This window comes from Canis lupus, chromosome 5, assembly GCF_011100685.1.
Source record: "Canis lupus familiaris isolate Mischka breed German Shepherd chromosome 5, alternate assembly UU_Cfam_GSD_1.0, whole genome shotgun sequence".
Classification (NCBI taxonomy): Eukaryota; Metazoa; Chordata; class Mammalia; order Carnivora; family Canidae; genus Canis; species Canis lupus.
This window is the reverse complement of record NC_049226.1, coordinates 29697863-29716893: the sequence shown is the minus strand read 5'-3', so window position 1 is coordinate 29716893 and position 19031 is coordinate 29697863. Positions and strand designations below refer to the sequence as shown.

Sequence of the window (19031 nt, the reverse complement as noted above, 5' to 3'; positions counted from 1 at the left end):
TGACTTATTTCACATAGCATGATACTCCCTTGGTCAGATTAACTTTAGATAGTGGTAGAGGAAGTATGCTTCTGATAGTTACAAGGGTCACATGTAAAGGACTAGAAATAGAGTATACAATTTTCAAACTGGTTAAGGAGAAAAGTGGCATGCAAAAAAAAAAAAGTCAAATTGATCCATGATAAGAACAGAAGAGAGTGAAAAATAAACATAGAAGACATAGGATAAACAGAAAAACTGTGCTATAAAATGGTATATACAAATGTTCTGACAATGAATGTATGTGGATTATATGCTACATTTAAAAGATCTTTTAGGGGTGCCTGGGTGGCTCAGTCGGTGAAGCATCTGCCTTCAGCTCAGGTCATGATCTCAAGGTTCTGGGATAGAGTCCCACGTGGGGCTCAGCTGGGAGTCTACTTCTCTCACTCTGCTGTTCCCATTGTGCTCTCTCTTTCACACACTCTCTCTCTCAAATAATTAAAATATTTAAATAAATATCTTTTTAAAATTTATATTTTATAACATTATATTTTGTTTATAAACACTATATTTAAAACATAAGGATATAGAATAGCTGAAAATAAAAAAGATGGAAAATACCAAGCAAATTCTAACCAAAGGAAAATTAGTTTCAATGTATTATTATCAAACAAAATTGACGATAAAGCAGAAAGCATGCATTAGTAGACATAAAGAGGATCATGATGATCAAAGCTTTAATTCAGGAGAAATATATAAAACATTTTCATTTTATATGCATTTAAAAACATGCCTCAAAATATCTAAAATATGTTTTAGCCATGGTGGGAGATTTCTTTTTTTACATTGCTAGGAATTGATAGAAAAAACAGACTAGATAGTTTGAACACCAATAAAAAATAAATTTATTTTAAAAAAAAGAAAAAACAGACTAGATAGAAAAAAAGAAATGAAATAGATGTGTAAGAATCAAACATGATTAACAAACTTGATTAAAGGGACACATTCTTTACAAATATACATAGAATATGTATTAAAATGAGCCATATACTATACCATAAAACAAGCCTGAAACATTTCAAAGGATTGGAGTTTTGCACAGACTCTGACCACAATGCAATTTAGCTAAAAATGAATAACAAAAAGATAACCATTAACAAGTACATTTCTGGGCACCCAGGTGGCTCAGTCAGTTAAGCATCTGACTCTTGATTTTTGGCTCAGGTCATGATCTCAGTCTCATGACCTTGAGATCATGACCTGAGCCCTGCATCCGGCTCCCCACTCAGCACAAAATCTACTTGTCCCTCTCCCTCTGCTCTTCCCCCTGCTCAACCTCTTTCTCTCCCCCTCTCTCTCTCTCATAAATGAAATCTTTAAAAAAGAGAGAGAAGCACATTTTTAAATAAACTGTGGTTCAAAATAAAATTATTTTCATACCATAATGAAAATTACAGAATATTTTGAAACAGGACAGGAGCATTAGCTCACCTGGGACAGAGTATGGGGGAAAGAAATGCCAGATTCCATAAAAGCTGATGTTAGGAATTCTGCTTAAATGTTTAACAAAGTGCTAAAGGGTAAGTGTGAATTACTATGAGAATGTAAAACCCCTGGGAGCCACAGAAGAGAAGAGTTCACACCCACTTACAGATTCTTCTCCATGAACCTACATGTTCTTCATGAGAGAAGTAGAGAGCAGGGGCACATGGGTGGCTCAGTGGTTGAGCATCTACCTTTGGTCAGGGCAGTGATCCCGGGGTCCTGAGATTGAGTGCCACATCAGGTTCCCTGCAGGGAGCCTGCTTCTCCCTCTGTCTGTGTCTGTGTCTGTGTCTCTGTCTCTGTGTCTCTCATGAATAAATAAAACATTTAAACAATAGATGGGATCCCTGGGTGGCTCAGTGGTTTAGTGCCTGCCTTTGGCCCAAGGCATGATCCTGGAGCCCCGGGATAGAGTCCTGCATCAGGCTCCCTCCATGGAGTCTGCTTTTCCCTCTGCCTGTGTCTCTGCCTCTCTCTCTCTCTCTCTCTCTCTCTCTCTCTCTGTCTCCCATGAATAAATAAATAAAATCTTTTTAAAAAAGAGAGAGAGCAGAGCAGGAGATGGTGGAGGGCAGGGACAGGCAGTGTGTGAAATGGGGCCTCAGGGCAGCAGGTGCAGAGGAGGGAGCCATGCTGTGGGGAAGGCGTGAGGCCCGGCACAGTACCTTCTCTCCTACAGAACAATGCAGCAAGCTTTGTGGGTTGCCCCCAGGCTCAAGTGAAGACTGATGGGGGTATGGGGAAGGGGAAAGAAAAAAGCTTCTACTAGGGTTTGGCAGGGGACAGGATGGGCCCAGATCCCCATAAGCCTCCCAATGTTTATTGGAGGACAGGCACAAAAGTCTCTTGCATAAAACATGTTGGAGACAGAAGGCAGAGTTGACAACTATGAAAACAGACAACTTCACTGCTCCTTGCCGTGAGGCCAACAAAACCAAGTGAGCAACAGGAATCTGCTGCTGGGGAGGGCAGGCGCCTACAGAGAGCGCGCTGCTAGTGTGCAGACATCTGGGAAGGCCCAAGGCTGACATGGAGCAGGAAGACCGACAAGAAAAACTTCTGTGAGCCCTGCAGGAGCACAAAATACCAGCAGAGGAACGGGGAACCAGTAGGGACTAAAGGGCACCGTAGCAGCCACAAAGCCCCAACCCAGGGCTGCCCAGCCACACCATCAATGGAGGAGGGCCTCTTGATCTCAGGTTGTTGGTTCAGCCACCATACTGGGCACGGAGCCTACTTTGATCCTGTTGATGAGCCACATTCACTCCAGCTGCCTAGCAGAGGAGGCACAGCCATGTCAAGGCATGAGTACAATTTGCCTTAGTAACCACTTCTAAACATAAAGTTTAGCAGTCAGTCAAATATGAAGAGACACCAAAAAAAAAAAAAAAAAAAAAGCAAGGAAAATATTTTCAAGGGACAAAGCAATCCGCAGACAGAGACACAGAGATGACTCAGACACTGGAAGTCTCAGGTGGGTAATTTTAAATGACTGTGACTAACATGCTAAAGAAAGAAAAGAGATGTGCATGAACACACGGGGAATCTAAAAAGATACGGAAACAGAGTCAGATGGACACATGAGAGAGAAAAATGAAAAATATCACCTCACCAGTAGACTCAACACAGCTGAGGAAAAGAATGAATTTGAAGATAGATGATAGAGAATTTCCAGCTGAATTCCCAGGATGGAAATGAAAAAGATGGTCAGGGAGGGGACAGAGCAGAGGACTGAGAACATTGGGATAGTCTGCAATCCATCAAATCCCCATGTGCAAAGCTGCAGCCACTTTGTGCTGGGAGGAGAAGGTGTCCAAGTCACAGGGAGCCAGAGTCAACACAGCACCCCTCACATGGGCTGAATGCCTGCTTGGGGTCCCAGATAGCACACTGACAGATGGCTAGGAGAACTTCTGGGGTCATTTTCAGACAAATTGTCTGTCACTCCATATTGGAAAAATTGGATACCCAGCAGAGGTTAAATTGAACTGCTATCAAATATACATAAAACTTAGTACCAAATTACTGTGATTAAAGATTAAATATGAAGTAAAATATATAAAGCTTCTAGGAGATAATATTTAAAAATTTTTCTAACCTCAGGTTAAGGAAGTATTTCTTAGAGTGCAAGGAACATAATCCATAGAGGAGAAAATAAATTATTTTTGTTTTTTTTTTGTTTTTTTTTGAGAAAATAAATTATATTAAAATTATAAACTTTTCTTCATATCAGAATATCATTGGAGCACCTGGGTGGCTCAGCCCCTGAAGCAATAGATTCTTGGTTTGGGCATGAGATGGAGCCCCACCTGGCTCTCTGCTGGGCAGGAGTCTGCTCCAGCTTCTCTCTCTCTGCCTCTGCCCTTTCCCCCCCCCACATACACGCCTGTTCTCTCTCTCTTCTTGCTCACTCTCTAATACATCTTTTTTAAAAAATCATTAAAAGAATGAATAGACAGGCCACAAAGTGAGAGAATATATTTAGAATACATAGAAGAAGGACTCTTATTCAAAATATGTAAAGAACTATAAATCAATAAGAAAATGAGACAAGAGAACCAAGAGAGGAAGACAGTAGCTTCTCTATGAGAGAAATGTGTGCGATGACCACCAGGCAGGTGTCCCGCACCCTGGTCCAGTGAGGCCCAGTGACATGCTCCAGGGTGTGAGCAGGTGCAGTCTCAGGAGGACACAAGCATACCCTCCATACCCTCTGGGCCAGCGATCTGCCCCTAGCCCACCCAGGTGCATCAAGAGGATGCAGGGGGTAGCACCACCCAGGCACACACACGTCATCATAGAGGAACCGCATGCGGCAAATCCCAGGAGAGTAAAAGCAGGGCAAGTCCGTTCCTCTGGGGCCGGAATACACCTGCTGCGGGGTTAGGGGGTGTCCCCATGGTGGGGGTGGGGCTCAAGGCCCAGGGTGGCATGTCTGCGCACTGCAGGCTGGAGAGGAAGAGCAGGTCGAGACTGAAAACCTCAGTCACCTGTTGTAGACACTCCATGTACTTAGCACTTCCCTGAAAGCATTCTGCTTGAAGTTGTGTTCTCTTTTCTTCGGGGACCCCTGCTATGGACGAGTCTAGGCCCTGAAAAGGCAACAGAGGTGACCGATCACTCAACTCCTGTGCCTTCCCAACTAAACAGACATCTCCTTCCTGACATGCTCCAAGAATGAAATCTCCTTTCGGTTTAAAAAAAGAAGAAAGACAAATGGAAAAGAAAACCCAGTATTTAAATAAAGATTCTAGTAGAATGGTCAAAGTATTAGGAATTCCTTTTTATCAACTTTAGTTTTATGTCATTGTTTTTAAGCAAACTACTTCTATTTCCTACGTAATATAAGTGTAAACACGGTTCCTGGCACAATAGGAAAAAACTCTTAACTCTGTTTTGAGTATTTTAACATACCAGAATTTAGTATCTGATTCTTTAGTTGTTCTTCTCTGTCAATATAGATCACTAAGTTATTTTTGTATCATGGCATAATTCTTTCAGATGTACAAGAAGCCATTTGCAAAAATCCATCCATCAAAAATACCTTATAAATAATACCACTTCTGGTAAGTATTTTAAGAAGCTTTTTTTTTCTCATTTTAGGAAATATCATGATTTCATGTGTAAGAATCCTGTATTGAAATTAATTTTTCTTGAGGTTGGCTTTTAGGGAGGTTTCCTCCCCAATTAACTTTCAACTATATTTTTTTAACTTTCAATTGTAATATGTTTTGTTAGAATCAGCTAATATCCTCTCATTGAAAAGAGATCAAAATATAAAGTTTTTTTATATACAGAATATTTCATTATTCATTGGAATGGAATCAGGTATCAGTGTACTCCTCTAGGATAACTGTGCATGTGTAGCCTAATTAGGAAATTGTTAAGAATTTTACGTTCCCCCCCCCCCCCGACTTTCATGTCTTCAAAGTTCAAAACTAGACATTGTTATTTGGATTTTTTTCTTTTATCTTTACCGTGACAATTGAATTCTGGTAAAGATCCACATACCAATGGCAGTGTATTACATTAAGGATTTCCCTCTAGCAGGCAAAAGGAACACATGGGGAGTATGTACCAGTCACCAGAATGTGGCTCACAGCCATGTGGGCAGCGCAGCCTTAGGAACTCAGGACATCCTAAGTGGCTGGAGGCACTCAGACAGGTGTGTTGGAAAGGGCGGCTCAAACAAAGACGCTGCCTCTCCTCTCACTGCCCTCCACTGAGCTGTTCAATAAGGAGATGTTTTGTTAGAAAAGTAATGGGATGTTTGCTCAGTTGTTTGTCATCATACACCCTCAGGTCTGAAATCTTGACAAGAAAAAGATCACATGACTATACTTAATTTCTTTTACATAAACAAAGGCATACATTTCTTACCCATGTTTTGGCTGTCCTGGGTACGTAGTAAGGAAGAAGAAGAAAGAGGCTGCCCCTGCCCTCCTGAAGATTTTTACTTCCCTCCAGGCTAATGGTTCTCAGAAATGGCCTTTTTACATGGCATTTATGATGGTGCAACTGTTAGACACAACTCTCATGGCAACTGTCACGTTGACTCCTGCTGTTCACATACTACTAGTTTGGCTTTTTTCTCAGTTTTTCATCCCCACCAATTCATCAATTTCAGTAATTTTTGCAGTGATAATTTGTGTCTGAATTTGTGAGAGTTTTCTGTTCTTTATAACATAAACAGTTCCCATCTTACTCTAGTGAGATCATAGCCATGGTAACGGAGGTCACTCTTTGGTACACTTCAGCTCAACCTGAAAACAGTGTACTGACCCCAGACAACAGGCTGAGCATGAGCTGTAAACACTTCCCAATAAGGAGAGAGAATCGCTCTCTGTGCTCATTGGAGCTCCGTGTGGTTGGAGGGCTCAAGTATCTGTCTCATAGCTGAACAGTTGCAAACGTGAAGGACCACCAAGAGGCTTGGAATCCTCTCTTAGATCTTTCCTGCTCATTATGGCAGTTGGTAACCATGAGTTAGTCCCTTTATCTCCATACATGTTATCCTTCCTTACTTTGTCATCACTGACCTAGGTCAGAAACCATTTATTTTCAGGGGAAATGGTATAAAATCATAGAATTTTTAACTGCCCAATTAAACAGCTGATGTTAAAAGTACCCCATCTCTCCCCCCAATCCAAATTACTTCATTTGCCATATTCTGCATGGGGATTTGAGCATTTTAGCCTTGCTTGCCCTTTTTCTACTATGTTTATCTTTTTTACACTTCAGTTGGTTTCACTGATTGTTGACATTTTGTCATGCTTGCTTTATCCAATAGATGGAAGGATGGATGGAAGAATAGAATAAATAGAAGAGGAAAGGAGTGGATAGAGATTCATACATATATACACACACACAAATGTACATTTTAATGAACCGTTTAAAAGTCAATTTTAGACAAGATGATACCTTCCCACTAAATACTGAAGCATACATGTTCTAAGAACAGACATTCTCCTGCATAACCACAACACCGTCATCACACCCAAGAAATTTAACATTGATATAATACTGCCTGATACACACTCCATTTCAGAATTCTCCAGTTCAAAAACAAAATGTCGTTTGTGGCTATTTTATTTCTCTGATGCAAGATGTAGGATGCAGCCCAGGATTATGCATTGTATATGGTCCTCTTGTCTCTTAACCTAGAAGAGTCTCTTCTTTCCCAGTCTTTCATGCACAATGACACTTTTGAAGAGTCCAGGCCAGTTGTGTTGTTGACGGTCTCATGATTTGAAGCTTTCTGATTGTTTTCTCACAGGTTAACATTTATGACAGATGCAAAGTTTGTGTTCTTATAGTATGTTTGTTTTCATTTTATCAACTACTTGATTCTACCTGAATCTTGCTTTCAGGTTTTCTATTTAGCTGCTTATAATTTGAGTTCAGAAGACTGTTGTCCAAGCTTTTAGAGTTGTGTTTAAAGCAAGATTAAATACGTGCTTTGTACCTCCCCCAGGAATAAAGTGCATGGGCTTTAGATACATTTTGGTTTGTGTCTTCATCATAAGTGTAGTCTTTAGTTCCCATCACCTGGTCTTTTGAAAGCTTTTAAAATTTGTTCCTGTATCTCCATCAAAATTCCAAACAAGTAAAATTATTTAATGTGTAAGCTCTAGAAAGGCAATATGTAATCATATTCCTATACTTTCTGTATATGACACAAGAGGCCACCAAAGCTTACCTCATTTTTCCCAGGACAACTGTGGTATAGTCTAGTTCTCATCAATGGAGATCTTTCTAAAAAAGATCTCCATCTCTCCATATAAGGGCAGAAATATCTTTATTTTATAAATTTATTTTTTATTGGTGTTCAATTTGCCAACATATAGAATAACACCCAGTGATCATCCCGTCAAGTGTAATGGCAGAAATATCTATTCAAGGAGGAGGGGCAAGAGGGCGGAAGAGTAGGGTCCCTAAATCACCTGTCCACACCAAATTACCTAGATAACCTTCAAATCATCCTGAAAAATCTACGAATTCGGCTTGAGATTTAAAGAGAGAACGGATGGAATGCTACAGTGAGAAGAGTTCGCGCTTCTATCAAGGTAGGAAGACAGAGAAAAAGAAATAAAGAAACAAAAGGCCTCCAAGGGGGAGGGGCCCCGCGAGGAGCCAGGCTGAGGCCGGGGCGAGTGTCCCCAGAACAGGAGAGCCCCGTCCCGGAGTAGCAGGAGCTGCACCAACCTTCCCGGGGGGAAAGGGGCTCCAGGGAGTTAGAGCAGGACCCCAGGAGGGCGGGGATGCCCTCGGGCTCCCTGGGACACTAACAGACACCTGCGCGCCCAGGAGAGTGCACCATACCCTGCGGCCGAGCTCCCTAAAAGACTGCAGCTCTCCACAGAGACCTGGCAGGCCAGAAAGGGCTGGCAGGATATATTCAGGGTCCTAAATGAGAAGAACATGCAACCAAGAATACTTTATCCAGCAAGGCTCTCATTCAAAATGGAAGGAGAGATAAAGAGCTTCCAAGACAGGCAGCAACTAAAAGAATATGTGACCTCCAAACCAGCTCTGCAAGAAATTTTAAGGGGGACTCTTAAAATTCCCCTTTAAGAAGAAGTTCAGTGGAACAATCCACAAAAACAAGGACTGAGGAGATATCATGATGACACTAAACTCATATCTGTCAATAGTAACTCTGAACGTGAACGGGCTTAATGACCCCATCAAAAGGCACAGGGTTTCAAACTGGATAAAAAAGCAAGACCCATCTATTTGCTGTCTACAAGAGACTCATTTTAGACAGAAGGACACCTACAACCTGAAAATAAAAGGTTGGAGAACCATTTACCCTTCAAATGGTCCTCAAAAGAAAGCAGGGGTAGCCATCCTTCGATCAGATAAGCTAAAATTTACCCTGAAGACTGTAGTGAGAGATGAAGAGGGACAGTATATCATACTTAAAGGATCTATCCAACAAGAGGACTTAACAATCCTCAATATTATATGCCCCGAATGTGGGAGCTGCCAAATATTTAAACCAATTAATAACCAAAGTGAAGAAATACTTAGATAAGAATACACTTATACTTGGTGATTTCAATCTAGCTCTTTCTACCCTTGATAGGTCTTCTAAGCACAACATCTCCAAAGAAACGAGAGCTTTATTTTTTTATTTTTTTTTTATTTTTTTTTTTTGAAACGAGAGCTTTAAATGATACACTGGACCAGATGGATTTCACAGATATCTACAGAACTTTACATCCAAACTCAACTGAATACACATTCTTCTCAAGTGCACATGGAACTTTCTCCAGAATAGACCACATACTGGGTCACAAATCGGGTCTGAACCAATACCAAAAGATTGGGATCATCCCCTGCATATTCTCAGACCATAATGCCTTGAAATTAGAACTAAATCACGAGAAGTTTGGAAGGACCTCAAACACGTGGAAGTTAAGGACCATCCTGCTAAAAGAGGAAAGGGTCAACCAGGAAATTAAGGAAGAATTAAAAAGCTTCATGGAAACTAATGAGAATGAAGATACAACCGTTCAAAATCTTTGGGATGCAGCAAAAGCAGTCCTAAGGGGGAAATACATCGCAATACCAGCATCCATTCAAAAACTGGAAAGAACTCAAATACAAAAGCTAACCTTACACAAAAAGGAGCTAGAGAAAAAACAGCAGATAGATCCTACACCCAGCAGAAGAGAGAGTTAATTAAGATTCGAGAAGAACTCAATGAAATCGAGACCAGAAGAACTGTGGAACAGATCAACAGAACCAGGAGTTGGTTCTTTGAAAGAATTAATAAGATAGATAAACCATTAGCCAACCTTATTAAAAAGAAGAGAGAGAAGACTCAAATTAATAAAATCATGAATGAGAAAGGAGAGATCACTAACAACACCAAGAAATACAAACGATTTTAAAACCATATTATGAACAGCTATACGCCAGTAAATTAGGCAATCTAAAAGAAATGGACGCATTCCTGGAAAGCCACAAACTACCAAAACTGGAACAGGAAGAAAGAGAAAACCTGAACAGGCCAATAACCAGCGAGGAAATTGAAGCAGTCATCAAAAACCTCCCAAGACACAAGAGTCCAGGGCCAGACTCCAGGAAGCCATCCCTGGGGAATTCTATCCAACGTTTAAAGAAGAAACCATACCTATTCTACTAAAGCTGTTTGGAAAGATAGAAAGAGATGGAGTACTTCCAAATTCAATCCAAATTCGTTCTATGAGGCCAGCATCACCTTAATTCCAAAACCAGACAAAGACCCCACCAAAAAGGAGAATTATAGACCAATATCCCTGATGAACATGGATGCAAAAATTCTCAACAAGATACTAGCCAATACAGAATTAATATTGTGAAAATGTCAATGTTACCCAGGGCAATTTACACGTTTAATGCAATCCCTATCAAAATACCATGGACTTTCTTCAGAGAGTTAGAACAAATTATTTTAAGATTTGTGTGGAATCAGAAAAGACCCCGAATAGCCCGGGGAATTTTAAAAAAGAAAACCATAGCTGGGGCCATCACAATGCCAGATTTCAGGTTGTACTACAAAGCTGTGGTCATCAAGACAGTGTGGTACTGGCACAAAAACAGACACATGGATCAATGGAACAGAATAGAGAACCCAGAAGTGGAACCTCAACTTTATGGTCAACTAATATTCGATAAAGGAGGAAAGACTATCCGTTGGAAGAAAGACAGTCTCTTCAATAAATGGTGCTGGGAAAATTGGACATCCACATGCAGAAGAATGAAACTAGACCACTCTCTTGCACCATACCCAAAGAGAAACTCAAAATGGATGAAAGATCTAAATGTGAGACAAGATTCCATCAAAATCCTAGAGGAGAACACAGGCAACACCCTTTTTGAACTTGGCCACAGTAACTTCTTGCAAGATACATCCACGAAGGCGAAAGAAACAAAAGCAAAAATGAACTATTGGGACTTCATCAAGATAAGAAGCTTTTGCACAGCAAAGGATACAATCAACAAAACTAAGACAACCTACAGAATGGGAGAAGGTATTTGCAAATGACGTGTCAGATAAGGGGCTAGTTTCCAATATCTATAAAGAACCTATTAAACTCAACACCAAAGAAACAAACAATCCAATCATGAAATGGGCAAAAGACATGAAGAGAAATCTCACAGAGGAAGACACAGACATGGCCAACATGCACATGAGAAAATGCTCTGCATCACTTGCCATCAGGGAAAATCAAATCAAAACCACAATGAGATACCACCTCACACCAGTGAGAATGGGGAAAATTAACAAGGCAGGAAACCACAAATGTTGGAGAGGATGTGGAGAAAAGGGAACCCTCTTGCACTGTTGGTGGGAATGTGAACTGGTGCAGCCACTCTGGAAAACTGTGTGGAGGTTCCTCAAAGAGTTAAAAATAGACCTGCCCTATGACCCAGCAATTGCACTGTTGGGGATTTACCCCAAAGATACAGATGCAATGAAACGCCGGGACACCTGCACCCCGATGTTTATAGCAGCAATGTCCACAATAGCCAAACTGTGGAAGGAGCCTCGGTGTCCATAGAAAGATGAATGGATAAAGAAGATGTGGTCTATGTATACAATGGAATATTCCTCAGCCATTAGAAACGACAAATACCCACCATTTGCTTCGACGTGGATGGAACTGGAGGGTATTATGCTGAGTGAAATGAGTTAATCGGGGAAGGACAAACATTATATGTTCTCATTCATTTGGGAAATATAAATAATAGTGAAAGGGAATAGAAGGGAAGGGAGAAGAAATGTGTGGGAAATATCAGAAAGGGAGACAGAACATAAAGACTCCTAACTCTGGGAAACGAACTAGGGGTGGTGGAAGGGGAGGAGGGCGGGGGGTGGGGGTGAATGGGTGCCGGGCACTGAGGGGGCACTTGACGGGATGAGCACTGGGTGTTATTCTGTATGTTGGTAAATTGAACACCAATAAAAAATTAATTTATTTAAAAAAATATCTATTCAAGAATATTTGTTGGTTTGGAGTTGTTGCAGGTAAGCTTTTTATTAATGTTTTTTATTTTATTTTACATTTCCACCCCAGTGTTTTCACCCATACAAACTTATAAGAATTTTGTTTTTAAATGATAGTATATGTCATATATGTGTAGCTTTATAATTTACATGCTATTATGTAGTTAATTCAGGGACTGAATTTCTCATCAAGCAACATTAATTATATAATAAATCTACCAGCTCCCCCAATACTGCAAACTCAAATGCCATTGCTTTAAGATTCAAGAATTTTTGTTTAATTCTCAAAAATCATGTATCTCTCTGGAAAATTCACAACCTGGGTGAAGTTTCTATATTAACCCACCACCCTACACCCCCACATGGGTGTTTTTGTTACCATTTTTTGTGTCCCCCCGCCATTCTGTAACCCTTTGTGGGTTTTTTTCTCCCACAGAGTATGGTGGTGGTGATTTAGGTTTCTTCTCTAGGCAGAAAAGTGAACTGATATATTCATTCATGCTAAGGTATTTAGCATGAATTTTCAAAGATTTATCATTTTAAAAATCACTTAAAAGATTTAAAACCATTTAAATCATTTAAAAGCAATATCTGGAAAGAACTCTGGTGAATTTCTAAAAACGGGATTTTAGTGGGATTTCGGAATACTTTTGAGCAGGAAAGTCTCAGCATCTCTCACACCTCAGGCATCAGCCAACTCAGCTTGGAGCAGGCGCTGTTCTGAGATTTCAGAGGACCAAATTCCAGCCCACCCTTCCTCCTCGTCCCTTCCCTGGTCACTCCTATCCCTCTGCATCCTCTGAGACAGTCACTCCTGTAGAGCACTGAGCACAGAGCTTGTGGTACAGTTCCCGAGAACCACAGCTCGGGTTCCAGCATCATTATTGCCTCTATTATAATCATCTTATCTGTTCACATTGTCTCAAAAAAAGGAAACGTTCCTCAAACTACTTGAGTGAAATCTATATGGGAAGCATAACTTTAACTTGTAAATAATAGGAATCATTCTAACTTTGATTTGTAACAATTTGTAGTCCCACTTGACTCTCCTCTTACACTATGAATCTTCAGTTCCAGGCAAATTTAATGGGTTGTCCTCCAAGTCTGCAGTACTCTATTCCGCCCCCATGTTTTGCTCATACTTTGCTGATTTTCACACCCGGTTCCGAACTGCACTAGTTATACTTCTGTTCTGCTTTCTTAATCCAACCTAAGTGCCAACTTAATGTCACTTCCCTCATGAAACCCTCCATAAGCAATCCCTCCATAAGCAATCCACACTCTCCTCTGAATGCATTACTGTGTATCGCTGGTTTTGTATTTCTGCTCCATAGGTATTTTCATTAGTTGTCTTTTTACATGGTTAATCTTCTTTGCAACTATATTCTTGAGGCTGTTCTTCCACTTACCTGTCCATCTCACAGAAACTAGCACATACTACTAAATACTTGAAAATATTGGTTGAGACTTTATGACTTATTTATACATAGTCTTTGTGGGGTTTTTTTGTTTTGTTTTGTTTAAGATTTTATGTATTTGACAGAGACAGAGAGCACAAGTAGGCAGAGCGGCAGGTAGAGGGAGAAGCAGACTCCTTACTGAGCAGGGAGCCTGATGCGGGACTCAATTCAAGGAGCCTGGAATCATGACCTGAGCCCAAGGCAGATGCTTAACTAACTGAGCCGCCCAGCTGCCCCATATACATGGTCTTCGAATACAAATTATCTGCCTTTTTCAGACTGCAATAAAATTAGGTGATTTATTTGAACTTGAAACTTTAAAAAATAATAATCTGAAACAAGATTTTATGCTCCATAAAAAAAAAAAAACACTATCTCTGGAGTTCTTCCAAAACCCTTTGGTGAATGTTAATATTTAATCAAATCAATACTTGTTAGAGGCAACTGAACATTGTTGAGCTATAATTAGAAAGAAGCAAGGAAGCCTGTTATGGGGTTCCTGCCATTGAGAAGTACTTTGCCCAATGGCTTCACACACTCTTGTTTAATCTTCTAAGTGAGAGACATCAAAAAAATTTTTCACGTTTGAGAAATGTCCAGTGGAAGAGCTAGAATTGGCACTTTGCCTTGTTCCCCTCAAAATCTCTTCTACCTTTTATAATTCTTATTTAAATTTTTGACACCATTGTCCTCCAGATTTCTCAGAAATCTGTGTCTCATCCAGGCTTCTATTCTCCCATACCCACAGGCAATAAATCATCCTAATTATACTTAATAAATGTACCTCAAATCCACTCTTCATTCCTACTGGTAGTGTCATATTTTAAGAATGTGTCTCACCTAGATCCTTTCAACAGCCTCCATGTGGGCTCTCTCCAGGGCATCTTTCACACCATCACCACCAGAATGATCTTTGCAAAACATGAATATGAACAGATCAGGCTCCAGCCTAAAACCCAACGTCAGCAGTTACCCATCACCTGAACGATGATGCATTCATGACCTTCCCACCCACACCTCCGCTCACATGCTACTGAGCTCAGGTCGGTTTCCCAAGAACTCCCTGTGTCCCTGCAGAGCCCTCCACTGCCCCCCAGGGCTTGCCTTCCTGCATGCTTCTCCCCTACTCCTTCTTTGAGGCTTGATTTCAGCGCCATCTAGAATTTAGTGTCCTCTTTTTGGCAACCAGAGCAGCCTGATTTTTTGTTTTCGCACAAGTTATACTGGTCCGTTTTTCTTCATTGAACAGGTATTGCCCGAGTTCTTTCCACATGTCAGCATTCTGTTAGGGCCAAACGAGAACGAGGAAAACACTTTCCTGCCTGCAAGCCTCTCGCACTCACAGAGACAACATGCAAACCTTGTACCCTAGGAGGGTTGCAGGCGGGTATCCTGAATATGTCTGCCATGATCATTCTAAAAACTATGAATCTTAGAAAGGGAGACAGAACATAAAGACTCCTAACTCTGGGAAACGAACTAGGGGTGGTGGAAGGGGAGGTGGGCGGGGGTGGGAGTGAATGGGTGATGGGCACTGAAGTGGGCACTTGACGGGATGAGCACTGGGTGTTATTCTATATGTTGGCAAATTGAACACCAATAAAAAATAAATTTATAAAAAATAATAATAAATAAAATAAAATAAAAATAAAAACTATGAGTCTTAGAAGCAGAATTTTCATTGTGGAATATTTTATTTTTTAAAATAAATTTTAAGAATTTATGAATTTAATTAATTTTTAACAATTGCCCTCCCAGCAACTTACTTCTTTAACCCAATGTATGTTGTTAAACTACTCCTAGGGTGTTCTGTGAGCTGCATTTCCCTGCATTGAACATTTACACAGAAGATTATGATAAAAAGCACCTCTTAAGCACATTTTACCAATAGAGCAAAGATCCTGAATTATTATAATTAGTATGATGCCTTCCATGGCATGGTATTAATGTGAGACTGATGTATATGTAGTACTTGGGAATTTGAGTTGTGAGCTTGTGTTACTACAATCTGTCCTCTGTGGAGAGATCCATGTGTTAAAGCCTATGACTACTGCAGTGAAATAATATTGTGCCATTCTGTTACAGAACAGCCAGCCAAGGGGCCGCCCATCGCTAGGTGTTGGATCCAGAATGCAGAGAAAATACTGACAAAGTTTAACAGCGGGTATTACATGGAGTCGTGATTGTGGACAATCTCCTGTAAAATATAACATAGGTTTCCGCATTTGTTATTGATTTAAGATACTATAACCATAAAATAAAGGTAAATCATAACATGGTAATGAAGATAAATTGACTAGTGTACATTTATGCTATAAGGTTATGTATTTTATTGATAAATACATTTTTAGTGAATGGAAATGCTTCATTGTTTTTAATGAGCATGCCACTGAAAATAAATTCATTATATTTACAAATAAAACACAGGATATTTTGTTATTCAAATTATGTATTAGCTATAGTTGTAAAGCTTTGTTTTTCTGAAATTCCTAATAAATTCTATTAAATTTTGGTACAGTGGTGTAAAAAGTTTATGGTTAATCAATATCCTGCATAAATAGTAAAGCTATTTGTCTAAGACTTCAAAGGATCTCTGTACTTTGGAGGTGTTGCCAAGAGGTTTTAATTAAGAAAACCAAGAGAAACTCTTTGTGTGATTCTAGATGTTTTTTCATAGAATCATGATAATCTCCTGTATCTTTTTATCTTCCCTCACCCGTCTCCAATTCAGGCTCTCATCTGGACTACTTCAAGTTGAATTTCTCACCTCTCCCACTAGGAAAGCTGGCAGAGTGGCATTTCTAAAGTGTGGAATGGCCAGAGTAAAAATCAATGATACCGATCCCATCTTAGGGGTGCCTGGGGGGCTCAGTCGGTGGAGTGTCTGACCTGTAGTCTCAGCTCAGGTCTTGATCTCAGGGTCATGAGTTCAGGTCCCACAATGGGTTCCTATCTTAAACCTTGTCAGCCCTTTCCTTTTGGCCACTGGAGCGAGCGTACTTATCCCTAGTGCTCCATGCTGACGTCACCTTTCCCCAGTGCTCACTAATGCCCAGGCAGCAGACCCTTGCAGGCCCCCAGCCAGGACCTGTGTGTCTCTGCCCCAGCACACACTGTTGACCTAGCTCTGAATGTCTTCCTTCTCTCTCCACTGGCACCTGCCTGAATCATGTTCACTCATTCTCTTAAATTCTGCTCATGTTGAAATTTCTCCAATATTTCCTAATAATCCTCTACCAAATTGGGATACATTTTGTCCTTGACATTCTGAACTGTAATTATTTGTGTATCTCTCTTCTAGATAAATTGCTCCTGGCAGAGAGAGGTTGTCATTCATGTCTGTGCCCTTGGGAATTAACGTAGGGGATATAGTGAGAGATCACAATAATGAATGAAGGGAAAATAGTTGTTTAGTTTATCAAGCTCTGCTACCTGCTAGGTGCTGCTCCATGTATTAGGGATACAGACAAAGCTAAAGTAATTATTTTTTTCTATCATAGAACTGACATTATAGTAGGGAATACTGAGTTAAACATAAGATGCCACTGGAGGGATATAATGCATGCTGAATGAAAACCAGAGCATGTCAAGGGGGCTGAGTACTGGGGTGCTGCTTTAAACAAACAGGGTGGCCAGAGAAAGTCTCTGAGAAGGTGATATTTGTGCAAATATGCAAGTGAAGTGAAGGGAAGGAAGCCAACCATGGCCACAGAGGGAAAACATCAGCCAAAGAGCAGGAGGTAGTGATTCTCCTAGACTATTTCAGAGCGGTGCTCAGGGACAGGGCCTCACAAACACTAATGCATCTTCTGTCACCTGTAGTCAGTGGTAAAACGCATCTCCTAGTCTGATAGGTCTATGGTGGGAGCACGACAATAGCGCTGCTGCCCCAGGCCAGAGCATAACCTGGCTGCATGTTTAAATCACTCTGATGCCTGGTTTTCTCCAAAGTGAAATTTGGGCATTTAGATTTTGTAAATCTCCCCAAAAGAATTGTAATGAGCCACCAAGGTTCAGAAACAGTGGTTTAGAAGCCACAGTGAGAAACAAGTAATGGGACTGGGGCATGCAAAGGATTCTGGCCCCATGAGCACCACCAGCAAACCATCTGGGTACATCCCCAGCCATGAACTCAATATACACGGGTGGCTGTCCTGCCCTGGACACTGTGCTTCTGGCCCCTTGTCCCTAGCTGCTCCAGGTATTTCCCTCCTGGGGCTAGAGGGCTGCACTAGAAGAGATCAGTGGGGCTCACAGCACCAGCATGCCTGATGCTGCTACTCAGCTGCCCTTCTTGTTTCAGTTGTTAAATGTTCAGTGCTGATCCCCTGCCACATGTGGGCTGCATTCTCACACTGCCTCCTGATGGGAGACATAGCCCTGTGCCATTGGAGGGACTGGCTTCTTTCCACCTTTCCAGGTTAGAACCCACAAATCGGGGGAGGGGGCAAGATAGCAGAAGAGTAGGGTCCCCAAGTCACCTGTCCCCACCAAATTACCTAGATAACCTTCAAATCATCCTGAAAACCTACGAATTCAGTCTGAGATTTAAAGAGAGAACAGCTGGAACGCTACAGTGAGAAGAGTTCACGCTTCTATCAAGGTAGGAAGATGGAAAAAATAAAATAAATAAAATAAAATAAAATAAAATAAAATAAAATATAAAATAAAATAAATAAAATAAAATAAAATAAAATAAAATAATAACATCCAAGGGGAGGGGCCCCGCGAGGAGCGGGCTAAGGCAAGTGTCCCCAGGACTGGAAAGCCCCATCCTGGAGAAGCACGAGCTTCACCAATCTTCCCCGACGGAAAGGCGCTCGCAAGGAGTTGGAACAGGAGCCCAGGAGGGGCGGGGATGCCCTCAGGCTCCCAGGGGCACTAACAGACACCTGCGCCCCGGGTAGAGCGCACCACACCCCGCGGCCGGGCTCCCTAAAGGGCCCGGGAGCAGCTCCGGCAGCGGCTCCATGCGGAGGGGGCTGCGCGGCCCCAGGAGCGCCATTCCAGATTCCAGCGGCGCAGGCCCCGGAGCCCAGGGCGCCGGGGACACAACCCAGGATCCGGCGCTCCCCCCGGGACAGGCGGAGCCCGGGGGGACACAGGGCAGTTAGGACGCTCCTGCCACGGGGCAGCCCCGAGCTGTGCAGATCAGCGGCCCCGCCCCCGGAGCATCCAGGCCCCTGCAGACTGGGAGCTGCGGTAGTTACTGCGGGAGCTGACTCCAGGCTGGAGAGCTGGCCTCTGCCAGGGTGTTGTTCCTCCTGGGGCCTCACAGGATAAACAACCCCCGCTGACCCTCACAGTGGCCTACAGGAAAAACAACTCCCACTGAGCCCTGCACCAGGCAGGGGGCTGAGCAGCACACCCAGGTGCACACACCTGAGAACCAGCACAGCAGACCCCTTCCCCAGAAGACCAGCTAGACAGACAGGGGAAATCAAGTTTTTGACCAAGCAGCACTGGAAAGTTTCAGGGGAAGTCGAGGGATTTACAGTATATAGAGTCAAGGATACTCCCCCTTGTTTTTTGTTTCCTGTTTGCTC

The 19031-nt window shown here is 41.7% G+C and overlaps 1 protein-coding gene across 11 annotated transcripts in view; it reads left to right on the top strand.

Annotated features, from left to right (window-relative positions):
- CEP126 (centrosomal protein 126) overlaps positions 1 to 16000 on the top strand; it is a 101371-nt gene extending 85371 nt beyond the window's left edge. For 7 of the 11 annotated variants that reach the window (XM_038536378.1, XM_038536377.1, XM_038536379.1 and 4 more), the window contains 2 exons: positions 5029 to 5093; positions 15571 to 15996. In XM_038536378.1, coding sequence (XP_038392306.1) covers positions 5029 to 5078 — 50 coding nt within the window. In that variant the 3' untranslated portion in view covers positions 5079 to 5093; positions 15571 to 15996. Of the gene's footprint in view, positions 1 to 5028; positions 5094 to 15570 lie in introns of all 11 variants that reach the window. The other 4 variants (XM_038536374.1, XM_038536370.1, XM_038536368.1 and 1 more) reach the window with 2 other exon arrangements.
- The last annotated feature ends 3031 nt before the right edge of the window (positions 16001 to 19031 follow it).